This window comes from Kogia breviceps, chromosome 4, assembly GCF_026419965.1.
Source record: "Kogia breviceps isolate mKogBre1 chromosome 4, mKogBre1 haplotype 1, whole genome shotgun sequence".
Classification (NCBI taxonomy): domain Eukaryota; kingdom Metazoa; phylum Chordata; class Mammalia; order Artiodactyla; family Physeteridae; genus Kogia; species Kogia breviceps.
Window position 1 is genome coordinate 115,628,927 of NC_081313.1, and position 27,728 is coordinate 115,656,654.

The 27,728-nt window shown below is 39.3% G+C and overlaps 1 protein-coding gene across 2 annotated transcripts in view; it reads left to right on the plus strand.

The window, feature by feature from the left end:
* Positions 1–312: 312 nt before the first annotated feature.
* KDM3B (lysine demethylase 3B) overlaps positions 313–27,728 on the plus strand; it is a 61,404-nt gene continuing 33,988 nt past the window's right edge. The window contains exons 1-7 of one of the 2 annotated variants that reach the window (XM_059061228.2): positions 313–590; positions 13,812–13,979; positions 16,767–16,880; positions 19,346–19,451; positions 21,017–21,141; positions 23,238–23,312; positions 26,005–26,604. In XM_059061228.2, the coding sequence (XP_058917211.1) occupies positions 405–590; positions 13,812–13,979; positions 16,767–16,880; positions 19,346–19,451; positions 21,017–21,141; positions 23,238–23,312; positions 26,005–26,604 (1,374 nt within the window). In that variant the 5' untranslated portion in view covers positions 313–404. The remainder of the gene's footprint in view (positions 591–13,811; positions 13,980–16,766; positions 16,881–19,345; positions 19,452–21,016; positions 21,142–23,237; positions 23,313–26,004; positions 26,605–27,728) is intronic. The other variant, XM_059061230.2, reaches the window with a different exon arrangement.

A 27,728-nucleotide genomic window follows, 5' to 3' on the forward strand; every position in this document is an offset into this window, starting at 1 on the left:
TTCTCAGATAAAGGGGCCCCTTGAAGGAAATATGGCACCAGGATGGTGCCACGGGGGACTGAAGGACTCGCCCACTTTCCCACCCCGGCCGAAACTGCAATTCCCCTCCCTGCCGCAGGGGGCACTGCAGGCCCCGGGGAGGTTGGGGCGGAGCGCTGAGAGGGGCCCGGAGCTGCCGTCCCGCTCCGGAGCGCGGGGGGCGCTGTGCGGGGCCCGGGTTGCGGCTCCGCTCCCGGCCACGGGGGGCGCTGCGCAGCGCCGGTGGTTGGTGGTGGCTGTTTGGGGGGGGGGGGGAGCCGCGGCCGCGGGTGGTGCGGAGGGAGGCCTTGCGGGCGGATCGGGAGCTCGGCGGCGGAGGTGGTGGGAGGCGGCGGGCGGGAGCGCGGGTCTGGCCGGCCCTGGCGATGGCGGACGCGGCGGCCTCCCCGGTGGGCAAGCGGCTGCTGCTTCTGTTCGCGGACACCGCGGCCTCGTCCTCGGCCTCGGTCCCCGCGGCGGCGGGCGGAGATCCGGGGCCTGCGCTGCGCACTCGGGCCTGGCGGGCCGGCACGGTGCGGGCCATGAGCGGGGCGGTGCCCCAGGACTTAGCGGTGAGTGGCGGCCGAGGCGGGCACTCGAGGCCGGGGTTGCACGGCCTGCGGGCGGCCTCCCCGGGGGCCTTTGTGAGGGGGCGGTGGGGTGGGGGTGACCCAGTTCCGCGCCCCCAGATCTCCTCAGCGCCCCCCGCCGGCATCTCAGCACCCCGAGCTCTGGCCAGCATGGCTTCCGCGTCGGGGTTCGCGCCCCGGTTTACCCCGGGGGCGGCCGGGGCACTAGGAGCTACTGCCTCCGCCTGGGAGGCCCCGCCTCCTGAGCGACCCCTTTCTCAGCGTCCCCCCCCCCCCCCTCGCCCTCGCCAAACACGCCTTCGCAGCAGGCTCTCGCACCCTGGGCTCCCGGGGCCCTCAGAGTTCGGCTGGTGCTGCCGTTGCCTCCTTGAAGACGCGGACCTGTAGTCCTCAGCCTCTCCCGGGAGACCTGCGCCCTGTTCCCTTCTTCCCGGAGCCCCGAGTGGGGCGGGAATGTGGGCACTTGTAGGAGACCGAGAGGCTGCAGTTGGAGCTGCTCGGGGCTGTTTTAGCTGGCTGTTACTTCCTCCTTGTCTGAGCCGGGCTCGGCCTGGCGGTCTCCAGAAAGGCCAGCTCTCAGGATTCTCTTAAGGCTCCTCTCTCTGCGCTTCTGGGTGACAGGAGCTGCCGTTGTAGCTGTTTTTGATAAGTTTGAGATCTGTCTTGGCAGCCGAATGGGGCTGTTGGGTGGTGCTTTTTTGCTCGTAGCTGGGCTACTCCCCCAAACCTTGGGAGAGGTTTTGTTTTGAAACTTTGTGTTGGGGCTCGGCCGCTTTTGAATACTTGTCTTGGTGTATGTTGTGATTACAGTTGTTCAGTAATAGAACTTAACTAGCATTCGGGATCATGATGTGTTATTTTTGTTAATGTGGCGGCAAAATACTGCCTTTGAGCTTTGGCAAACCTCTTTAGTTCCTCATTCTGATAACGGCCCTAGTTTCTCTGTTCAGATAAGGCTGTGAAAAATAGGGGGATTCTTTTGGATTGTGATAGATGTTCAGGCAGAAGGAAAATTTTCTTGATGAACTTGTTTCTGCAGATATTTTCGCTGTAAACGGGAACTCCTAAGATTTGATATTAATATTACAGGTTTCTGATACTCTTTTTTCTACCTATTGATCAGTGGTGGTAGGCTTTTTTTTTCTTCTTCCTGATGCGCAAGCTTTATGGGTTGTTTTGTTTGTGGCTGGCTTAGGCTTCTGCTACTTGAGTTCGTTCACTTTGATCTTTCTCCATGCTCTATAGGAAAAAGGCTGCTTGGACATTTATGAGGCTTCAGTGGGGCGAATTTGTAGAGATAACAGGAATATAGTGGGGTGAGGATGATGATTAAGAAAGGGGATTTGGATTTAAATTCCTTTGCACTTTCTTTAGAAGATTGCTTTTTAGGCTTGAATGGGAGAGAGGTGTCCCTCTCAGATCCAGTAATTTATTCTACCCCCTTAAATGCAAAAATAAGATCCACCATTATATGCATATTTTGACCAAAAGCTTAGTCTGTCCTAGCGTTTCAGTCAAAAGTTTTATGTTCTAGTTGTTTCCTCCATCAGATGAATTGCTAATGAGCTCTGCACCTGAAATGGCTACCCATTCACTTTGTTGTTTGCTGGGCTCCCTAAGGGCAGAGGTTTTTGAAGCTCACTGAGATGCTGGACACCTACTAAGCTAAATACTGAGTAGTTCTACCACTGCCCTTGGAATTGGTTTCTCAAACCAAGTAAAAAGTTGCAGTGATTCTTGGAAATTAAAGCAAAGTGTATATTACAACTGTGTTGAGGTCTTGCATAGAGCTTTATGCATATTAAAAACAAAGGCAGTTTTCGTTTTAAGCATACTCTTACGCTTGTCTTGTGTGTATAATCAAGGGACATAGGTGAGAAAACAGCCACAACAAAACTCAGAGCCTTTAAAATTTTTTACCATCTTGCAAAATTGCTCAAGAATTGCTGTTGTGATGATGAGGTTCTGTTAATGACAATAATTAATATAGGATCAGAACTGGCCGTTTGTTTTCCTTTTTCATTAAAGAGATTTCCTTTGGACCCTAGGCATGTGGGCCTTTCCAATTTGCACCACACACCCGTAGTAAACACAACTGTCTTCCAATCAAAAGTGTTCTTCCTGTACTCAAGGGTGGAGTTTACAAGCAGCTGGCCTGTGATTGGGCAGATTTTCATTCAGTTATGTTTAAGATGTTTTCAGGCATGCTTAGTTTTGAGTAATGCATGGCAGGGCGCCCCCTGTTAAGGATGAGTAATTGAGGGTTGAATGAATGAGTTTTTAAAGTGATTGAAAATACTTTGCAATTTTAGGCTGTGTTAATATCCTCTTTCTAAATACTTTTTGATCCAGAAATCTTTCAAAATGTAGTCCTGATCCATTTAATGAACCCTTTCTTTTTGGAAAACAGTTCCAAAGCCATAAGTCAGGGTCTTGTTGATCCAAGAGTTTTGTTGAAAAGGGTTTGTTAGGTGGGCATCGTCCTCACCAAAGCTATGCTGACAAATAACTACTGAGATTTTTAGATTAAGTAGGTAAACAGCTTTTTTTCTCCCTCATGGAATAGTAGCTTTATTTGTATTTCAAAATAGGCCTGTTATGTGGAAAAAAAAAAAAAAAAAGTCTAGTTGCAAAATTAGTTTAATGGATTTTTATGCCTTTACCTCTAACTTCTTTTCTAACTCTGTGTCCTCCTTGTGTTTCTGGTTCATTATTGGTCCATGTAAGTGGCAGAGACCTTGGGACCTTCACATATATACGTATGGTAAATAAACACACAAACCAAAAAGAGTGATTTTTCTTTGTTTGTTATAAAAGCAAAACTTGCGTTTTGCAGAATGTCAAACAGCCAAGCATAAACACGGGAAAGCCAACAATCTCCATCCTTTACCAGCTTCCACTTATCAAAGAAGCCTTGTGCGCCTTTCTTGATACTGGTACAAAAAATATGAAAACATTTATCTCTATACAAAAGGTTGCTTTTTTTTTCAGCAAATGGTATCATACTCCACAATATATGTAGCCTGCTTTTTTTCTTTTTTCCATTTAACATTAGACCATGGGCATCAGTAAGAGTAAGACCTGTAGCTCTTACTCATCCTTTTAGATAACTACATTATATTCCATAGAATGGACGTACCCTTTACGATGGGCATTCAAGGTATTTTAAAATTTGGGGCACTTACAAACAATGCTGCAGTTAATATACTTGTACATATATCTTTGTGTAATCATGGTTTTATTTCTGTAGTTTAGCTATCCAGGATTGTTGGGTTAAGGAGTACATGTATATATTTTTATTTTGTTAGGTAATGCCAGGTTGTTTTCCTATGAGATTTTAGCTTTTCATACCCCCACCAGCATTCAGGCAATGCTTGTTTCCCTTCATCCTTGCCATCACCGGTGTCATTGGTCTTTGTTGTTTTTGGCAATCTGATGGGCGAAAAATAGTATCTCGCATTTCATGACTACTGATCTTTTTCTATGTTTATTGGCCTCTTACATTTTTTGTGAGTTATTTATGCCAATCTTTTGCGTATTTGAAAAAACGGAAGTTTTCTTATTCTGTACAAGTTCTGTGCATATTTGGCACATTAACCCCTTTACCTGTCAAGTGTGTATTTTCTCTCATTTGTCTTTTAACTGTTTATGGGTTGCTTTGCTGCACAGAAAAATAAAATGTTTGTATCATCAGATCTCTTAGACCTTTCTTAATGGCTTCTAAGAAGGGTTTAATTGCTTGGGAAGAGGACCTCCTGCCACCACCTTGAGCCTATATAAATATTTTTCAGCTTTTCTTTCTAATGTTTCATTTATTTTTACCTTTAGATCTTTGGTCCATCTGAAATATTTTTGTAAGTGGCATATGTGATGGACAATCTAACTTTTCCTACTGAGTAGTAACCAATTGGGGCAGCACCAATTTTATTAAATAAACCATCCTTTTCTTTCTGTATGATAGAATTAAATGATGCTTTTAGTAGCACTGATTTGTTTTGAATGTGTATCTTACCTATCTCAGCTGTCCAGAACTTGCAACAGGAGTAAAAGCATATTTGCCTTAATTTTTTTTAATCCCTTAATCTTTTATCTTTATCTGGGGGAAAGGTAGTCTCTAAAATACTCCTTTTCTTTGATTTGAGATAATGTAATAATTGTGGCAGTATACAGGCTAGTACCGTGTTTCTTCCATCTGGAAGTCTTCCAAGAGGAGTGGAAGCCTACCTGCCTTTTTTTTTTTTTTTTTTAACCCCCTCCTCCAATGTTTCCTCTTTGTTTCGGATTAGGTGGACTTTAAAATACCTCTCTACTTTGTTTCTATATAATGTAATAATTATAGTCAGGTTTCCAGTGTACAATCCAATATAATTTATTCTCAACCTGTGTTCAAACACAGAATTTAAGCCCTAATTGAAATAGGAGATTATGGCTTTTAATGATTATCCTTAAGTGTCCTTTTCTTGCTTATAATTCCAAAATTAAATAAAAATATGAATAATATAGTATCATATGCTGTTTATTAAAGTCAATAGAATACGTTTTGTGGATCAGTGTGCAGTTTAGAGAACCTTAAATAAAAATGAGATTGTACAAAAGAATATGTAACATTTAAGTGTGAGGCCCTCTACTCACACTTTTCACCTGCACTCTCCTCTTATAGCAGGAGGTCTTTTTTTTTTTTTTTTTTTTTTTTTTTTTTTTGCGGTACGCGGGCCTCCCACCGCTGTGGCCTCTCCCGCTGCGGAGCACAGGCTTCGGACGTGCAGGCTTAGCAGCCATGGCTCATGGGCCCAGCCGCTCCGCGGCATGTGGGATCTTCCCAGACCGGGGCACGAACTCATGTCCCCTGCATCGGCAGGCAGACTCTCAACCGCTGCGCCACCAGGGAAGCCAGGAGGTCTATTTTTGAAACATTGAGCCACTGTTGAGGTTTTTAGGCACTCAAGTGCTTCATATAGTTGTTTTCTAAAGTTTGTCTTATTTTATGTGTGCATGTAATTTTTAATACCGTTTATTGTCTTTACATTCTCTTTGTTTCAAGACTATACAATATGTCCACCAGTGATCACACTGTACACTGGTCATTTTGTCCAGCAGCCTCTCCCTTTATTACACAATCAGATTTTTCTTGTTAATTTATGCATTTGTTTCTTTTTTTTTTTTTTTGCGGTACGCGGGCCTCTCACTGTTGTAGCCTCTCCCTTTGTGGAGCACAGGCTCCGGACGCGCAGGCTCAGCGACCATGGCTCATGGGCCCAGCCGCTCCGCGGCATGTGGGAGCTTCCCGACCCGGGGGCACGAACCCGTGTCCCCTGCATCGGCAGGCGGACTCTCAACCACTGCGCCACCAGGGAAGCCCTATGCATTCGTTTCTTAAGAGTTGCTTCACTAACTCCCCACCTGCCAAGGGCTCATTCCCTCCTTTAGTAATCACTTGCCTAGTTCATTTATTCATTCATTTGTTTATTTATTTATGGCTGCGTTGGGTATTCGTTGCTGCGCGCGGGCTTTCTCTGGCTGCAGCGAGCGGGGGCTACTCTTCTTGTGGTGCGCGGGCTTCTCGTTGCGGTGGCATCTCTTGTTGGGGAGCACAGGCTCTAGGCGCAAGGGCTTCAGTAGTTGCAGCGCACAGGCTCAGTAGTTGTGGCTCGCAGGCTCTAGAGCGCAGGCTCTAGAGCGCAGGCTCAGTAGTTGTGGCGCATGGGCTTAGTTGCTCCTGTAAGTAACATAGTGTTTTATGTTAGTGATTTTCTCAACAACAGCTGGAATGGGTTCCTGTAGGCTTTGCTTCCACAAGGCCTGGGGGACACAACACCTGTTGCTGCTTCTCAGTTTTCTGCTGCCTTTGACAGGTTGGTGGTTTTTAAGCCCTCCCCACCCCACTATCCCTACTGCCAAAGTATCTTTTAACCCTTGTTCTGTAGTTGGGTAAAACCTGCCTGACTGTTTAGTAGTGACTCATACTGCTATCTCTCTCAGTTTTACAAAGGCAGGAGTTCTGGGGTATTTTTGTGTGACTTCACGGGTAATTAGGCTCTAGGGGACTGATTCCCATTAACCAAACTCTGGAGACTGATTTGTAAATCCACATGTAAGGTTATTAATCTACAGTGGGAGATAAACCTATCCAGAGATCTGCACAGAACCCCCTCCTGGTCTCCTCAAGAGACCAAATTACAGATAAGACAGATCCTTGTCATGCACAGAATCAGACAAGGAAAGTAGGGTGTTGCCAAAAGAATATTTACAGCGAGCCGTCCTGATTTGGTGATCCTCTGCTTTCCTAGTACTTTCTGGCTTCCATTGTTTTATTCCCCCTTTACACTTTGCTTTTGATTTTGTCATCCATTGAAATCCTATAAAGAGGAAAGAAAGCCTGTCCATTCTAGGTTCTTTCACCTCTATAAAGCCTTTCTAAATCCCCAGAGTGTTTTTTGCTTTTCTCCTTTATCACTTCGTGGATACCTCTTTGGGAATATTTATCACAGTTTTTCTTGATATAGATACATAACAAGGTATATAGCTTATCTCCCGTACTAGATTCTAAGTTCATCAAGAACAGGGAACACATGCATTTTTTACTATTATTTTACAATCCTTCTCTGAACACCTTATATTAAGAAATAGCATATTTTTGGCTTCCCTGGTGGCGCAGTGGTTGGGAGTCCACCTGCCGATGCAGGGGACACAGGTTCGTGCCCTGGTCCGGGAAGATCCCACATGCCGCGGAGCGGCTGGGCCCGTGAGCCATGGCCGCTGAGCCTGCGCGTCCGAAGCCTGTGCTTCGCAATGGGAGAGGCCACAACAGTGAGAGGCCCGCATAGCGCAAAAAAAAAAAAAAAAAAGAAATAGCATATTTAGAAGCCAGTATTAGGTTAACTTTCACTTCTGATTTATTATGGATTTTCTACTCTGTGGCCCCCTGTTATAAGGTATTTATACTTGATCTTTAAGGTTTTTTCTTTTATATATTTTTACTGATATTGACTACCAATTTTTTTCTTTACATGTTTGGATTTATATTTGGGACCCCGATCCAAAGTACATTGTCCATTGGTTTTTGTGATTTACATCTGAGTTGCTGGATTAGAAGCATTAGATGTTTTGTTTTTCTGATTCTCAAGTAATACACACCTAGTATACAAAATGTAGAAATTATTTTAATAAAAATATAAGTAAAAAAATAGCCTCTACAGTGTCATAACCCATTAAAAACTGCTATGTTTTGATACATATTCTAATCTTTTTTTAGAATTGCTAAAAGTTGAATTCATACTGTATTTTCAGTTTTGAGTTTTGCTTTTCACTTAATGTGGCAATTATTTTCCTGTATTACCAAAAACTTTTGTATTATAGGTGATTTTAATTTTCTTTGTGCTTTTCTGTATTTTCCACAGATAACATGTGCTTCAGGTGCTTTCGTACCTGAAAGGGAAACAATAAATTCCCTCTAAGAAAATCTTATAATTTATTTAACCCGGATAATTTATTTAACTGTTCTTCTTTCATTGGATATTGAAATTGTTTCAGATTTTAGGCTTTATTAATAATTCATTGATGACCATTTTTGTGAATAAAGCCTTTTCTGTTTTTAGGGTGATTTCCTAGGATTATTGCCAGGAGTGGTATTATGGAAACACAGAGTATACACATATTTAAGATTCTTGATATATGACAATTTTTTTTTTCTAAGTCATACCAGTTTATATTCTGACCAGTAGTATGAGTTTGCTTACGGAATGCATGTTTATCAGGAGCCCAAGATCTGCTAGGCATTTTACGTTATTTTGTTTAATCCTGCCATAATTCTTTGAGGTACTTACTGTCCATATTAATAGGCAAAGGAAGTAAGGCTCAAAGAGGCTAAAGTAACCTGCTCCCAGTTACACAGATAAAGGATATTGGGATGCAAATCCAGATCTTTGTGATTCCTCTACCCCTAAGAGCATATATATCTATATGCTTGAGATTTTATTCAGGTTATTCCTGTGGTATTCAAGTACTTAACATTTAATTTATTGAGGTTGTTAGAAAGTAGGGGGAAAAATGGGAGTAATTGCTAGAAATCTCTCTCTTGATCAAAGGAACCATAGAGAGAAAATTATTTTTTGCTTGAAAACAGCAGTGTTCTAGACATGCATCATTCCCCACTGTGGCTGTCAAGATATCCCAGTTTTGTAATATCATTTGTAACAGAGTTCATATTTTGTTTAGAATGTAGTTAGAAAAACTGGAAAAGAAAATTTGGGAACCGTGGAAGTTAGTCTTCCATTTTCCTTACCCTCTCACAATCATCACCATATCCTGTTACTTTTATCTCTAATTTCTCAAATATGTTTTTCATTTATACAGTCTTTTTGGTTTAGGCCTTTTACCTCTTTTACCTGGGTTTTTATCACTTTATAATTGGTCTCCCTGCCTCCAGTTTCTTGCCTCTATGAGTTCCCTTCCAACCTGATCCCAAAGTTAATTCTTTCCTTTAAAAAAAAAGTTATTATATAAATAATATGTTTAAAAACAAAAAAGAAGGGCTTCCCTACTGGCACAGTGGTTGAGAATCTGCCTGCCGATGCAGGGGACACGGGTTTGAGCCCCGGTCTGGGAAGATCCCACATGCCGCGGAGCGGCTGGGCCCGTGAGCCATGGCCACTGAGCCTGTGCGTCCGGAGCCTGTGCTCTGCAACGGGAGAGGCCTGTGTACCACCAAAAAAAAAAGAAAAAAGAAGGAACATATACTGGTAAGGCTAAAATACTATTACCTCTCCTATCCTAATCCTTCTCTAGAACACTCAGTCTGCTCTTAGTTTCTCTGCCTTTGCACCTGTTGGAAAGTCTTTCTCTCCCTTCTGTGCCAGAATATAGTTTGTCTTTTGAGATACAGCTTGTATACTACTACCTCTTCTGTGAAACCTTTCTAGTTTACCATGGCGGATGCCTCCTCTAGCATGTTCAGTCTTTATTATTGCCCTTATTACATAACTCTGTAATAAATTCTGTACCTCTCTGTTGGCTCATCTAGGGTTTGATTCCCTCCTACCGAGTGCTGCCTTATTCACCTTGATACTCTTAGCCCCGGCAAGTGCCGTACACGCGCGCACACACATATATTTTTGAGGCGTTCTGTCTATTTTTGTTGAGTGAGTGAATAAATGAATAATTTTATTAATTGTAGTAAGAATGGCCTTAGGGAGAAACAGAATCCAAACTGATTATTACATGATTATGTGATAGACATGGAGGTCTATATTACGCAGATTACTATCATTTGATTTTTTTCAAACTTAGGTTAACTTATTTGATTTTTTAAAAAATTTTTATTTCATTTTAATGTCACTCTAATGTACATCACATATAGACCATAAAAGAGATTTTGAAATAAAAGCAGGAGTTTTACCACTAACTCTTCTTAACTAAGGAAATATTTTACACATCTAGTCCTTGGGTTCTAGCTGTACAATGTATAGTACTATTTGCTGCTTTTACTCTAATAGTAGAAATTTTTAAAAGACTTAAAAAAAATCAACTCAAAGTGTTTTAGTTCTGTTCTGTCCAGATTATCAACCTGCCTTGGCCACCTCTAACTCTCCAACCACCACCATTGATTTTTGTTAGTTTTATATCCCTTCTTTCTGTCCTGTGACCTGGCCACTACCATTTTAAGAGTTCATGTTCTGTGTGCTTTGACCTGAAATGATTCTTCACCTTATATGTTTCTAACTCCTTCCATCTCTAGCCAGGAGGTGAAGCACAGTGCTAGGGCCAGAAACAAGCCTTGATGCTGGTAGAACATGTTTACATATATCCGTATTCCATATTGCTCTCAAAACATATTCGTATTATTAGCCTAGAGTTGTTGCTTGATCCTAGAATATATAGCACTGTGTTGTCAAGTTCAACACTTTATTCCTTTGCCCAGGCAAGTTAGGAAATAATTGCCCTTAAATTAGGTGAAATATGACTTTCAAATACTTCAGCTTTTCCATGGTGTTTTCAGATGTGTGATGATAGGATTCCTGAATATTAACTTTTTAAATGTTCAAGTTCTTGTCTACAAAGAATTAAAATCGTTACAGCTTTAGTACAGTGATTTATTTTAGTGTGTTCCTATATTTGTGTGTTGGTATGACTTAGAATTTTGTGACTCGTATGTTGATTTTTAAAGTGGTTGGCAGATTAGAACTATAGCATGGCACCTAGCTGTCAGGCACCATGGAGCCTCAACCTCCGGATTTCTAAGTGATGCCCAGTAGAGTACTGTGTCACTCAGGGTCAGACTCTGCCTGGGGCTTCAACAGTCTCTGCTCCTTTTCATGGCTTGCAAGGTCTTGTCTGTCCTTCAGCCATTGCCTCCTCCAGACATCAGTTATGGCACCACTGAACAGTAATGGGACCACTGTTCTCCTAGTCTCGGGTTCAAAATCCAAGTCATTTTTGAATTTTCCCTTACCCTTATATCCAGCCAGTCATCATGCTTGATGATAGGACTCATCGATTATCACGAGCACTAGTAACTTCCTTCCTAGTCTCACTGCTCCCACTCTAGGTCATGTAAGAACACCCCCTGTTCTCGACCCCACCCCCAAATCTAAACCATCTACATCCACTGAGTAGCTGAGTTGTCCTAAAACCAACTGTTTTGTTCAATTTTGACCTCAATCAGAAACCTTTTAATGGCAATTGCACATATACACACCCACACACACATATGCACATCTCCCATTGGCAGCTGGATGAACCCAAATTTTATCCCAGTATTTGGGGTCTTCCACATTGACTCTTAGTCTTTTTAGTCTCATTTCCCACTCCTTCCCCAGTGTGCTATAGCTCCTGGCCATCCTAGAACTTGACTGGGACTTTTTTTTTTTTCTAACCTCAGCCTGTATCAGTCTCTTTGCACACCTGAAGTGATTTCTCCTGCCTCTGAACACCCCCTATACTTTATTTTATTTCTGTTTATCTTATGGCATGTTATTGCCCAAGTAGTGCTTTGCAGTTGACCAAAGTGCTTTTGAATCCATTACTTTATTTGATCTTCACAGCCAGTCTGAGGGTAAGACAGGTGTGTCTTATCACAAGGGAGGAAACCAAGACTTGAGGAGGGGAGAGTGATTTGCTCAAATTTTGTGATTAGTAGAGGGTGGGGCTAAGACTGAAATCCAAGCCTCCGGGAACATAATCCCCAAGCTCTGTCCGTTACTACCTTTCCTGGTGCCCGAGTCTGCACTTAAATGTGAGTTCGAATACATCTTTTTCCAGTTATCAGCAAGTTACTTAAAGTTGTGTTTGATTCCCCTAGAACATATGTGAATATATGAGTGAGCCCATTCATACGTTAAATGTATTGCAGTTTAATGTTCTTTCCCGTTCACATGTTAAAGGTATTGCAGTAAAATCATGCTTCCCCTTTCGGAGCCTTATTTTCCCATCATTTTTTTTTTAAGTAGAAGTGAAGGTTACTTGGTATATTATAAATAATAAAATATTGGTATAATATAAATAATAAAACTGGAGCTTTGTATAATGAATTTAATTTCTGGAATAGCTTTTCCAGCAGTGCACTTCAACTCACAAGTATTTATTACCTGTGAAGAGATTAAGCCTAATGCTAGGCTACTGAGTGGTTTCACACTTTTCAAGTATAAGTATTATAAATTTTCATATAGTTGTAACTCTAATTTTTAGCTTGACTGGATGGGAACTAATATACTGACAAAAGTTGTTGTGACTTCAGTAACAATTTTAATGGATTTGAACTTTATTCCTTATATGATCTACATATATTTGAAAAATAATGGTGACACATGTACCAGACCTCTAGTATTTAGTCTACAGGAAATGCTTAATACCTTGAGTACTTAAGATATTCCTGGTAACTCTGTGATTCCTAGTTGGGAATGACTGCTGTGGGGATTCTGATGTTGTCCTACCTCACTCATTGCTGCCTTAGGAAGTGTCATGTGAGAAATTTCTTTAGAGCCAAGTAGTTGGAAAAGTGTTGCTTCCCTGAGAAACTGGTTTGTGTTTTACTTTTTGTCAGTGATGAATATGCCACTGACCTCTCCATTTTCAGATTGGCCTTTAGGAAGCTCAGAGCCAAGTCAGTCAATCACTCAATCAATCATTCATCATATGTCACTCGGTCATACAGCTGTATAGATCCCTATTGCCTGCTTAAGTTTTCCCTCTTTTTATACTTTGATAGTGACTTCCTGTTGTAGTTTGCTTAGCCCTGGTTTTTAAATTTATATTTTATCATCTTATTGTATATGTTTCCCAAAAGCCAACTAAAATTCTTTGAAAATGAAGTGGGGTATAAATACTCTAGCCTTTATTTTGTAACCAGCTATATTTTAGGCACTAGACATATCTGTTCTAAATATTGATACCTATATGCATATGTCTTTTATTGCTGTGTAGAACATGCTCTGATGTCAGAATTTATATGGAAAAGTTAAACCTAAGCATACTTTTTATTAGAAAAATATAGTTTCATTTAATATGAATTGCTTTCAGAAACTCTTTACAGATTATACTTAAGTATATCTGAAAAGGTGGAGTATCTTTTCTGGGAGGAAGCAAAGCATTGTTGTGACAATGGTGTGCCTCTGCTAGCAGATATGAGATCACTCCTGGCAGTCAGTGGTACTTTAAAAATCCACACTTGGGACTGGGAGGGTTTTTTTTTAATTGTTTATCCTTTTGAATTTTGTACCATGTGTATATAACCTATTCAAAATTAATTTTTAAAGTTCACAGTCATTTTCAGTAGAAGTATAAAAAATTTCTCTTCCTACCTATTAGACTGTGAGCTCTTTGAGACCAGGAAGTGTGCTAGATTCCCCTCTGTATTCCTGAACCTAGCATAATGTCTTATACATAGTAAGCCCCCAGCTAGTGTGCTTAGATGTGAATTGGAAACTAAGAGTTGTAAATCTCAGTAGGATCACGGCTAGAAATTACCAACTGTAGATAACTCACGCCCCCTTAAATCTGTATGCTCTTTTCAGAGTGAGGATGAGACCAACTTCCTGGCTCTGAAGTAAGATTGGTTTTTATTGAAATCCATTAAAAGAATTTAAAAACAAGTTAGTAGAATTTTACCTAGTCAGTTTTTCAAAACAGGAGGTTTGTGTTTGTTTTTATATTATAGTGTGGGATTTTTCCAAATGTGACCTCAAGATGGCTTTTTATCTCTTTTTCCAGATCTTTGTAGAATTTGATGGCTGTAGCTGGAAGCAACACTCCTGGGTTAAAGTTCATGCTGAAGAAGTTATTGTACTTTTGCTGGAAGGGTCTCTAGTATGGGCACCCCGGAAGGACCCAGTCCTTGTTCAAGGCACTCGAGTCTCAATTGCACAATGGCCGGCCCTGGTGAGTGACTTTTATTGGCTAGGAACATATTTGCCCTTTATTCCTATTCTATATGGTATTTACCCAATAGCTGCACTCTTTAGAATTCCCAAAACTCCCAGTGCTTTATTCTTAACACACTTTGATTCTGAAGTTACCAAAGCAAAAATTGGGAGAGATCTTTTCTCCTGTGTGTTCCCATACTTTTTATATTAGATAATATTTGATACTTTGTTTCTAAATAATTTTTTACCTTTCTTTTCTCATAGTTATGTAATGAAACAATGTTTGTAATGCTTAAAGTCTTTTTCTTCCATAGAAACTATTTTATTTTTTTCCAGCTTTTTTGAGATAGAATTGACATATATAACATTGTGTAAGTTTGTGTACAATATGATTTTTTTATATATAGTGAAATGATTGTCACAATAAAGTTAATTAACACATCCATTGTCTCACATAGGTTTTTGTGTATGTGGTAAGAACTTTTTTTTTTAACTTTGCAGAACACTTTAATAATCTCAATAAGGTATAATAATCTCACTGTTTTATAGAGTACTTTCCTACATATTATCTAATTTGCTTCTCACAACACATATGTGGTAAGAACTTTTAAGATTTGCTCTCTTAGCAACTTCCAAGTATACAGTACAGCATTATTAACTATAGTCACCGTGCTGTACATTAGCTCCCCACAGCTAATTCATCTTATTATTGCAGTTTATATCCTTTGACTACCTTCATCCATTTCCCCCACTTCCCCCACCCCTGGCAACCACCAGTATATTCTCTGTGTCTGATTTCAGTTGTTTTAGATTCCACATGTAATTGAAATCAGACCATATTTGTCTTTCTCTGACTTATTTCACTTAGCATACTGCCCTGGAGATTCAGCTGTTATTGTAAATAGCAGGATTTCCTCCTTTTTTGTGGCTCAATAATATTTCATTGTGTATAATATTCGTGTGTATGTGTGTGTGTGTGTGTGTATACACCACATTTTCTTTATCCATTCATCCATCACTGGACACTTAGGTTGTTGCCATGTCGTCGCTGTTGTAAATACTGCTGCAGTGAACATGGGATTGCAGATATCTCTTCAAGATATGATTTCATTTCCTTTGGATACCCAGAAGTGGGGTTGTTGAATCATATGGTAGTTCTATTTTTAGTTTTGGGGGGAACCTCCATACTGTTTTCCATAGTGGCTGTACCAATTTACATTCCCACTGATGGTGCACAAGAGTTCCCTCTCTCTACATCCTTGCCAGCACTTGTCATCTTTGTCTTTGATGATAGCCATTCTGATAGGTGTGAGGTGATTACTCATCGTGGTTTTGATTTGCATTTCCCTGATGATTATTGCAGTTGAGCCCCTTTTCATGTACCTGTTGGCCATTCATCTATCTTTGGAAAAATGTCTATTCAGGTGATTTGCCCATTTTTAAATCAGATTATTTGTGGGAGGGGTTGTTTTGTTTTTAGCATTTTTAATTAACACCCATTTATTAGTTGGGAAAGTTAGAAGTACAGACACTTTGTGTCCTACTTCTTATCTCAGAATCTTACAAGGCAAAAATTGGTGTTTGCGTTGCTAAAACACCATCTATAGTAGGTGGTCCTCTTCTAACCTCCCATTTTTATGGCAGAATTCAGTTCCAGTCTCCTTGCTGGCTGTCAGCTGGGGATATTTGTGGGGGTTTTTGGCTCTTGAGTTGTATGAGTTTTTTTAATATATTTTGAATATTAACCTTTTATCAAATATATGATTTGCACATATTTTCTCCCATTCCTTATGTTGCATTTTAATTTTGTTGATCATTTCTTTTGCCTTGTAGAAACTTTTAAGTTTGATGTAGTCCCACTTGTTTATTTTTGCTTTTGTTGGTTATGTTTAAAGTTTCTTTGTTTGGCCGTGTAGCACAGCTTGTGGGATCTTAGTTCCCCAACCAGGGATTGAACCTAGGCCCACAGCAGTGAAAGTACGGAGTCTTAACCACTGGACGGCCAGGGAATTCCCTAAAGTTTTTTTTTTTTTTTTTTTTTTTTTTTTAATTATTAAGTTTTGTTTTCTGAAGTCAGACAAAATAGTGCTATAAAATTTAATTCTGAAAGTATCCATTTGTTTCTATATGTTCTTTTAGCAAATTGTAGGCATAAATAGTTAGATTTTTTAAAAATTCTAATTCTCCTGTTATTAACCAAATTAAATAATATTTAAAACAAAACTTTTTAACCTATTGATTATACATATCATCACTTACTGAACTGTCTTTTTTTATTTGTTTTTAAGACCACTTTCCAGTTGAACTTTTAGAAGAAGCTCAAATGGATCTGGGTCCCTGACTTTAGTAGGCAGTTTATTTACGAAACAGTAATGTGAATTTGCCCATGCATATTTATACCACTGATCATTTTAGAAATCTCATGAAGGTTTCAGGAGTTCCAGAGATGATAATGGTGTGACTCTTCATTCTGGGAACTTACTATAATTTAGCCCTCTTGGACCCTGACAAGATTAGTCAGATCGCTAGAGAGAATGAGGAATTTCCCGTTCTTCTTGTCCTTTTTAGCTGTAAATAAGAGTATTGAACTGACTTTATGCTCTGGTTTGCTTCGTATGATTATTTGAGGGGCAGATGCTAGGTTGGGAATGTCTCTGAAGACTTATGCTTTAGCTTATCTATATTTACTGGAGTGAAAGATATATTAATAATGGATATTTTCTCTGCAGTTAGATATTCAGTTGAATTGTTATTTATTTTCTTTTCCAAGTTCTAATCAATTTCTTGTCATTGTACTTCACAGACTTTCACTCCCCTAGTAGATAAACTCGGTTTGGGTTCTGTGGTTCCAGTTGAATACCTTCTGGATCGAGAGCTTCGTTTCCTGTCAGATGCTAATGGGTTGCATTTGTTCCAGGTACTTAACACTTGATCTAGTCCTAAATTTATTTCTCTCCTTGCTAATTTCTCTGTTTATTATAAATAGGGTGCTTTCCCCCCTTTTTTATTTCAGATAATATTTTTAATATCATTATAAAATTACAGAGAATGGTGGGAATCTTAGATTAAAATTTTAATATTATTCCTCAACAGTCTCGACCAAGGTGTCTCAACCTCAACGATATTGACATTTTTGGTCTGTATTCTTTTTCATAGTGGGCTATGCTGTGTATTGTTTGATGTCTAACAGCATCCCTGGCCTCCACCTACTAGATGCCAGCACTGAGTTGTGATAGGCAGAAATGTTTCCCAATACTGCCAGTTGTTCCAGAGGGGGCAAAATCAGCCCAGATGAGAACAATGGAGTAAAACAATTCCATGGATGCCACAGTTGATGGTGTATGCTTTCAGAGAGATGGAATAATAGAAAAAGCAACATTTTAGGGAGGATAAAACATCAGTTTAATCTTGGAAAGGCTGAGTTGAGGGGCCCACAGAACACCCCATAATTATCTCAGAGGTCAAATGTATTGGTCTGGCTATCATCAGTCTGCACAGGTGTCAGTATAAGTCAATTAATTATATTGTTCCCTTTTCTTTTAACATTGAATCAAGTTCTTCCTCCCAGTAATTCCATGTACCTTTTAAAGTTTCTTTGCTCCCTTGAAAAGTGTATTTGGTAGCTGAGGCTTCTTTCCTCCTCTACACACCCCCACCCCACCCTAAAACAACTTAAGACTTAAGACCACAATTCTAAGGGTTTCCTCAGAAGAGGTGGCTTCCCAGAGGTGGCTGCTTCTATAACTTGAGTCTAAGAGGTCCTATACTTACGTCTGTGGCAGGGAAGCTGGGAATTTGGGCTGGTTCCAAGCAATGTTAAATATTGAAGAGCTTAGGTATATTTTTAGTTACAAAAAAAGGGATAAATTAGTAGTTTAAACAAACTAGTGTCTGAGTTAGAGTTTCAGAATTTATAGAGGGTAATATTTATTTCTCACTTGTAAGCATTGTCTGAAGGTTAAAAATTAGGAGACTTAGAAGAGTTTTGCTGTCTTATTGAGGCAGCCAAGAGCAGTATTTCCTGAACTGTGTTCTGTGTAATATTAATGATTTTTTTGTTGTTGATATGTCTTCCTCCCTCATTAGGCCTCACTCCCTCTCATCAATCTTACTTTATTCATCTCATAATCCTAGTGCTTATATGAATAGGCACTCAGTGAATGTCAGATAAGTATCAAAATAAACAAAAAGATTTACATGGAATAAAATGTTTTGTGGTCAAATAAGTTTGAGAAACGCTGACCTAAACATGTTTTTTTCCTACACGTCTTCTCAGAGCCTTTAATATACTGCCATATGTAGAAAGATATAGTATGCAGTTGACCCTTGAACAACACGGATTTGAACGACACAGGTCCACTTATATGTGGATTTTTTTTCAGTAAATACAGTACCTGTAAATTAATACAAATTTTTTTCACATTATCCTTTCATTTTTGATATCTTATGTTACTAATACTTATAACAGTGTTTTGTATTATATAAGGCAGTCTTGATGTAGTGTACTGACAGATGATTCATCTTGTAAACAGACATCATAAACTTAGGGTATCAATAAATACAGGACTTACCTGGTGGCGCAGTGGTTAAGAATCCACCTGCCAGTGCAGGGGACACGGGTTCGATCCCTGATCTGGGAAGATCCCACATGCCGCAGCGCGTCTAAGCCTGTGCTCCACAAGTACTGAGCCTGCGCTCTAGAGCCTGCGAGCCACAACTACTGAAGCCCGCGCGCCTTGAGCCAGTGCTCTGCAACAAGAGAAGCCACTGCAATGAGAAGCCCATGCACAGCAACAAAAAGTAGCCCCCGCTCGCCACAACTAGAGAAAGCCCGCGTGCAGCAACAAAGACCCAATGCAACCAAAAATAAATAAATAAATAAATAAATTTTAAAAGAAAAGAAAACACAAAGGCAAACCACAAACTGGTAGAACCAATAAACGTCGGGAAAATTTTTTTTAAAAAAAGTTATATGCAGATTTTTGACTGCATGGGGTGGGGAAGCAGTTGGTGTCCCTAACCCCTGCCACCTTGTTCAATGGGGGTATAATATTTCCTAAACCTAAATGATCCTAGCATCCTTAACTTTTTTTTTTTGGGGGGGGGGGGCACTCCACTTGGCTTGTGGGATTTTTGTTTCCTAACTGGGGATCAAACCTGGGCCCTTGGCAGTGAGAGCTTGGAGTCCTAACCACTGGACCACCAGGGAATTCCCGTAGCATCCTTAACTTTTGTAGAGCATCTTGTGAGACTAGGTTTCTATGGAACATTCTCTGGCAAGTGCTGATGTAGAGCTCCTCAAGGGTATAATTTTTCTCTTCTGGTTAGATATTATTGGAACTTACTTCAATATTCCATTTTTTCTTCTTTTATCTTTATCAGATGGGAACAGATAGCCAAAACCAGATTCTTTTGGAACATGCTGCTCTGAGAGAAACAGTTAATGCTTTGATCAGTGACCAAAAGCTGCAAGAGATATTTAGCCGAGGTAAGAACAGGTGGTCCTCTGTCCCTGAATTCTGAATCAGGTGTATGGTCAGTGTTGAAAGTGATAGAATGGGGGGGGGACACCATGCAACTCTCAACATTTGTGCTTGTCTTCTTTTTGTGGGTCGTGTCAAGAGTAACTCCAGTTAGCTGGATCTCTAGAATAGATTGGAAAAATAGGCTCTCACTCAGACCACTGTTTCCTTTTTGTATTATTTTGTAATATGCAATTTTGTCTTTCTTTTTTTCATTTCTTAAATATTTATTAAGTACTAACCTGTACTAGACACAGTGTTAAGGTACTGAGGATACAACCATGAAGTAGAAAGCCTCTGCCTTTGTTGAGCATACTGTCTATAAGGTATGCTCTAAAGACTGTTAACAACAACAAAAAAATAACAACTTAGAATGTAAGGTATGTTCATAAAGGAAGGTGTCTACAGACTCATTCACATTAACAGCATGTAAATTTTTAAGAATGAAAACAAAATGAATTACTAGCTTTTATTAGCTTTTTCAGTTCACATACAGATTTTGCCCAAGATTCTACACAAAAGGTAGACTGTTGCCTCATTTATCCTTCCCTTTATGTTGTACATCTACTCTATGTCCTTTCTGACCCTTGTGATAATCATGCTTTTCAGTGAAATAGGATCCTTGGTTCTCTTTTGTCAAACTAAATCTAAATAGGTAAAGGTAAGAAAACTTGCCTCTTTGGGAAAGGAAAGTATCAGAGAGGGTAAAATGATGTTTAATAATCAAGGAAAGAATGTGAGGAAAAATAGCAGAGGGAAAAAAAATCAAGTGGACAGAATGAGAGGTAGAGATGTTTATGAGTATGTACAGAAAAATTAAGCTTAATTGTAGCTCTGAAAGATAATTTAAAATAAGCAGTGATTTAGCTATATAGTCTCAAATGTATAAGATATGTAGGAGAGAGAAACTGTCCTTGGAGGGCCAGCTGAAATTGCAGGGTAACATTACCTGCTGATAAAGTAATATCTTTGAAACTCTGTGTTCCTAGGCAGACAGGTGCTATATTTGTTCAGACTATTATTAGTGCAGAGGCTGGAGACCTCATAAATTGAACTCTCCACCTACTGTAATGAAAGTCAGACAGCAAAGTGTAAATGGTTATATATCATTCCTATGGTAACATAACAAAATAGTACATTCAACTTACTCGCCTCCCACTTTTTTAATGTATATGTCAGATAGATCTGAGTAGATTTTCACATTACCTATAGTTTTTGATTCGTAAGTTTCCTTTCTCTTCCCTGTATTACTTTCTAGAATTGGAAAATTGAGATAAGGTAGAATCAGAGGCCTGGGACATTCTAAGAAATCTCCAAATAAACAGAATTTACAAAAGTCTCTGGGAAAAACTATGTTTTGTTTTTAAATTGCTGTGTATGGTAAATCTGAAATTGCTCATTTATTCAACTCCATACAAGAGGATTAAAAGGGCCAAGTATTTACACTATATAATTTTCTTTCTGATTTTAGAAACAATCATGAAATACAGCTTAGCCAAAAATATTTAATTCTGACTGATCTCTCCTTTAGGTCCCTACAGTGTTCAAGGTCACAGGGTCAAAGTATACCAGCCAGAGGGAGAAGAAAGTTGGCTCTGTGGTGTTGTAAGCCATCAAGACTCCATCACCCGTCTTATGGAGGTGTCTGTAACTGAGGTGAGGCTCTGTGATATTTTGTCTGAGGTTCATCCACCCCCTTACCCAGGGTGGTGTAGGAAAAGGGAGCACTTCATTACATGTAAGAAGACTTGGGTTCCATCTCTGGCTTTGTCACTGTTTTTTTTTTTTTTTAATTTATTTTTGGCTGCGTTGGGTCTTTGTTGCTGCACACGGGCTTTCTCTAGTTGCAGTGAGCGGGGGCTACTCTTCGTTGCAGTATGTGAGCTTCTCATTTCCGTGGCTTCTCTCGTTGCGGGGCACGGGCTGTAGGCGTGCAGGCTTCAGTATTGTGGCACTCAGGCTCAGCAGTTGTGGCTCGCAGGCTCTAGAGCGCAGACTCAGTAGTTGTGGCACACGGGCTTACTGGGTCCGTGGCACGTGGGATCTTCCTGGACCAGGGATCGAGCACGTGCCAATCCAGACATTGGTAGGAGGATTCTTAACCACTGCGCCACCGGGGAAGTCCCCCGGTTTTATCACTTACTGATTCTATCACCTTGAGAAAGGCTGTTCAACTTAAGATCTTGACCTCAGTGTTCTCTTTTGTAAATTAGAGTTAATTAGGTAACCACCCCCTGACCTCACAGCATATGTTTTGGGAACTAAGATAATGTCTTTGGAAGTGCTTTGAAATCTATGAAAGGGTATACAAATGTGAAGTGATATTATCATTATTTTATCATATTCAGAAGGTTTCGTATTTAAAAATCTAATCAGTTAACATTTGCTTCTATAATACTTATGCCACTCCCCCTTAGATGCTGAAAAAATAAATTGTTTCTGAAGCAATAAATAGAAAAAAACATAGCATCTAGAGCTACCTGGAGAATTGTCTATCAAAACAACAAGAATATTTGGGGACTTCCCTGATGGTGCAGTGGTTAAGACTGCTTCCACTGCAGGGGGTGCAGGTTTGATCCCTGGTTGGGGAACTGAGATCCCACATGCTGTACAGTACAGCCAAAAACAAAAACAATAGCAGAGTATTTTGAGGCAAACATGTATGTATTTATGATATCTTTGGATTGGTTTCAGACTTGCCCTCGGCAGTCACGTGTAGTGTAAACATAAATGATTTTAGTTATTTCTTTATTGAATTTTATTTATTAAATTATTCAATCCTCATTTATAAATTTCAAATGACACATATATATAAACTAGATATTGAAAGCCATCCCTTTCCCTAGGCAAATGTTACTCCCCACAATGGTAATCACCATTAACAGTTTGGTGTATGTTCCGTATGCTTCCAAATATCTTCTCTGTGTGTGTGTATGATATTTATATATTGTCTATTTAGGAAATAACTATATAAATCATACTTTATTAACAAATGGGATCATATACATATAGTTCTTTGATTTACCTTTTTTACTTAATTTTAAATTGTCAACATCTTTGTGTGTAAATATATATAGAAATCTATCAATACTTTGTCCTTTTAAAATAGATGCATACTATTCACTGAATGGATGTATCATAACTAACTTAATTTAAAATTGATGGATATTTAAATCATTTATATTATTTTCACTAATATGAATAATGATGCAGTGAATATCCTTGGGCATATATCATTGTACACTGTTTCACATTATTTATTGGAATAAATTCCTAAGTGTGTAATTGCTAGGTCAAAGAATATGCACATTAAATCTGATGATGTCTGTCAAATTGGCCCCTCCCAAAACCTTTTGTTTTTTAATAGTAGAGTGCTGCTTATAATGATTACTGGTTCTGAAGGGTTTTTGTTTTTTTTAATTTCAGAGTAGGAAGGTTTTAGAGATGCAGAATTTGAAATTAATATCCCTAAAAGGGATACTTGGGCATTGAATGCAATTTTTTCATTCATTCGTTTAACAAATATTTGAGTGATTACCATATTCTAGACCTTGTTTCAGTTGTTGTTATTCTGGCAGTGAATGAAATAGTAGAGATCCCTGTTCATGGAGCTTTCATTCTAGCAGGGGAATAGAAACAAATAGAGATAATTACATAGATTAGAAAAATACATAATTATGTCTTTGGTGGACAAGGCATTAAATCTTTTTCTTCCTTTTTTCATATTTTCTTCTGTCCCGCTCCTACTATAGAGTGGTGAGATCAAGTCCGTAGATCCCAGACTGATCCATGTGATGCTGGTGGATAATTCAACGCCTCAGAGCGAGGTACAGTAATGAACTGAGTCTCTGAGCAGACTCATGAGCTTGTGTTATCTTGTTACATAGACGTCCTTATGTGTGTGTTATCCATGGATGCCCTTTGGGTTTCATCTCTGACCATTGTACATTTCTTGCTCTCTCCACGGTCTTGTCCAGTTAAGGGAGGATAATCTCAAGAAAGAGACCTAGTCGGAGCAAACCTTTTTCATCATGGCTATGTTGCCTAGCTGTTTAAAAATCCATGGCCTATTTTTTTCTTATATTTTTTCAGGACAGGTATATTTGATAGATACAGTAGACAAAGCTGTAATAAGCAGTAGAAATATTCATGACCTACCCAGTAATAAGAAATGGAGGAGAAGCTACATCCTCTTTTTCTTTCCATTAGGTGGTAGTGAGCTCCAAGGAAATCTGAAATTCCATATCCCAAGAAGAGTCAAATCAAACTGGTGTGTAGTTCAGTGCTCAGCACACAGTGGATTACTCCATAATTACTGTGAATCAGGCCAACTCTTGGTTCATTCAGAATTATCATAACCCATAAAAAGATACATTATCTATCAGTGCCTGAACCAATCAAGGAATCCTGTATGAATTTCCTTCAGTAGGACATTGACTTGGACAGCCATCTGTCCATATATTCCTCATAGTCTTTTAGCACCTGTGTAGTATTGCTCTCTTGGCTACTCCTGCTGAGTATACAGTTCTTCCTCATCTTTATCCAGTCATTTTTGGCTTGATAAAATAATATTAGGGTAGGAAAAGAAGAATCAGGGTTAAATTTAATAGTTCTTTACTACATATTATATTATTACAAATAGGATAAGTCTCTTGACTGTGTTTACGTGGCTGAAAAACACTTGTTATTTTGATGCTATGTTGGGTCCCTCTTTTATTTCCTTCCTTATTTCATTCATTCTTTAAGCACCTATTATATGTCAGGTACTGTTTAGCTGCCCAGATATAGCTAGAGAGTACTGGTCTCAGTGTCCTAGTCTTTCTACTCACATGTGATTAGCTCACCGTAAGTAGGGCATACATGTAAATTGTTGATCAGGGAGATTGCTCTGAGCCAGGCTCTGTAAGTTGGCCGAATGAGTTAAAGGTGAGATCTGTGGTTTTCAGCAACAGATATTGATTCTTCCCTTTTCAGCTTTGCCATGATATGACTATCTTCTAAGCTAGCAAAGTACAATTATTGACAGTTCTGCCAAGTTTTACAGTAACCCTTCTTAGACATCCATGGTTACCTCATCTCCTTGAAAAGTGAGCAAGAAAGAAAGGAGAGATTTCACTTATTGTACTTCCATACTTCACAGCACTGAAAACTGGGTGATGATGGAGGTTGAAGAAAGGGTAAAAAGATTTTAAAATGATCAAATGAAAGCAATTCTTAACAAACAGAAACAGTTCTTGAATGAAAGATTTAGAAACTTATATTAATATTACCAAAAGCATGGGAGAAACAAATAAATCTTGAGCTTTGTTTAAGATTTGTAGAAGGAAATTAAGGGAGAAAAGACAGAAAAGAAGGCAGGAAGAAAAAAAAACTAGAGCTGGCAAGAAGAAATGTAAAATTTGAAAAAATTTCAGTTATAACAGCTATAATAATGATTACAACAAAGATAGGTCTGCACAAAGAATCTATAAGTATTCAAGGGCAGTAAGACAAGAATAATCAAGTTGGTAAATAATAATGGCCAAATAACTATGACTCTAGCTTATTGCCACCCCAACATGTTATCTGAATAAAACTATCTGAAAGTAACTAAATGAAGCTAAAATGAAAACCTGCTTCATGATGGGATACCAATCTAAGACTGTTCCAGATATGTTGATTGAGAGAATGTTAGCTGTGTCCCAAGCCCCTGTCCTCTTGTCCTTCTCAGGGAAAGAGTTTTTATTCAGAGATAGGAATTGCCCCCTTTTAATTCTGTGTCTTTTAAGGTTGTCTGACCTCTCAAATAAGGCACAAATAAAATTTCATGTGATAGGCTAAAATTACTGGAAGAGCTAAGAGATTTGGTTGTTTGGTTATGGTAGCCTGCCTTTTTAGCTTTCCCCTGTCTAATGTTTTGAAATAAGCTCTGGAGATTGTTTGTGTCTTTATAGTGTCCATAAGAGCAATTCAGACTTGTGTCTGTTGGGCTCACTTTTGCTCTGGTCACAGACTCATAAATGTAGGTTTTCCTGTTGTTAAGTTGTCACCAGTTTTTAGTGACTTCTGGATAGAAGAGATTTTATTTTTCAATACTTGAAATGCCAGTTTCTGTCAAACAAGGAGATAAATATAAAATAAAGCATTTATTTTATAACTAGCTCTAGCAGTCTATTTTGTAAAAGAGCTCTAGCTCTAGCAGCCTAGCTCTAGCAGTCTATTTTGTAAAAGAAATTCTGCAAATTTTTAAAATCCTAAAAAAAGTCCAGTTGAGGAAGTAGTGCATTTTATTTAAGGGAAGGTTTACCAAGTGAGTTAACTTCTTAGTAACCATTATCTTGAATATGTGTGCATAAATTGAATCACAGGAAGATTGGAGCTTTTTAACAAAAGGGGATGTCTTAGAGCTGGCATTGGAATTTGGCAATCTGTACCTGCTTTGATTGTCTGCTTCTAGAGATGGGAAAGAGCTAATGGTTTATGGTTTTCACAGGATGGAAGGTCCCTTGTAATAAATCTTTTTTGAATTTTGTTTTGTAGGGGGGTACGTTAAAAGCAGTAAAATCTTCCAAAGGAAAGAAGAAGAGAGAGAGCATAGAGGGGAAAGATGGCCGGAGGAGGAAAAGTGCTTCGGACTCTGGGTGTGACCCTGCATCAAAGAAATTAAAAGGAGACAGGGGTGAAGTAGACAGTAATGGGAGCGATGGAGGTGAGGCAAGCCGAGGGCCCTGGAAAGGAGGGAATGCCAGTGGAGAGCCAGGGCTGGATCAGAGAGCCAAGCAGCCACCGACTACATTTGTCCCCCAGATTAACCGCAACATTCGCTTTGCCACTTACACCAAAGAAAACGGCAGGACTCTGGTGGTGCAGGATGAGCCCATAGGTGGGGACACACCTGTACCTTTCACTCCATATTCTACAGCCACAGGTCAGACACCTTTGGCCCCAGAGGTGGGTGGAGCCGAAAATAAAGAGGCAGGAAAAACACTGGAACAAGTTGGCCAGGGTATGGTGGCTTCAGCAGCTGTGGTCACTACCGCCAGCTCCACCCCAACCACGGTGAGGATCTCAGACACTGGCCTTGCAGCAGGGACTGGGCCGGAAAAACAGAAAGGCAGCTGGTCGCAGGCCCCAGGAGAGGTGAGTTGTTTCAGGGGCAGAATTGCAAGATTTGGGTTCACTCTTTCACCCTACTTTGTTCTTAACACATTAAAAAAGCATCTCAAATGCCACAGGGAAGGAGTATTTCTGAGATGTGCTTAAATTGTATTCTGTGGATAGTCCTTTACTGCTCGTTGGGCAAATGCATATATCTTTAAAACTTTATCAGCTCTTAAAAGTCACCTGAACAATTGGGCTAATCAAAAACTGATTATACAACCCAATTTAATGAGTTGTTAAAATAGATCTAATGGGGAATCCTTTTAATTCAGTTATCTATTTAGTTCATGTAGTGGTTGAGCCTCAACCAGGCCTATGAGAGGCAAGGTTAATGAATTATAGTGTTGGCAACAGTGAACACTGTAATTAAGGCTATGTGAAAGCTACCATTACCAACCCCTGTTTTCAGTTCATCATTTTATATATTTTCCTTTGAGGCTGGGCTGCTTTCTTTGATTTGATATGACCATGGAAGGTTGGTTTTTTCTTTCCTCTAAGTTAATCTTTTAAGTCTTACCTGGAAATTTTGATGGAATTATTTCATCATTTCATATATTTTCCTTTGAGGCTGGGCTGCTTTCTATGATTTGATATGACCATAGAAGGTTGGGTTTTTTTTCCCCTAAATTAATCTGGTAAGCCTTAACTGGAAATTTTGATGGAATTAATCACAGTAGTATCCAGTTTACTATGTTCTTTTTCTTACATGCATGTATTGTTGCTGAAAAGGAACTTTTGTTAAATACAAGTTAACATCAAGTTGGCTCCCCAGTCAAATTTGAAACAGTGTCAAAATCAGTTCTTATAGTCTTTTGGTTCTTATTTTGGTCACCAAAGTATGATTTATGATGCTAGTCATATTTTTTTCAAACTGGCTGTTAATTCAAGCTGGAATATGAAATACAAATAAAATACTAAATGATTTTTTAAATTATGTATAGGAAACTACTGTGTGCTAAGTACTGTATATTATAAACAAAGAAATTGAAACAAAGAATTATAAACAAAGAATTGAAATCCTGTTTGACGGAGCTCACATCCTAAAATGGAATCATTTTATAACAGTGTATAACAGTGCCATATAAAACATGGCATATACATTT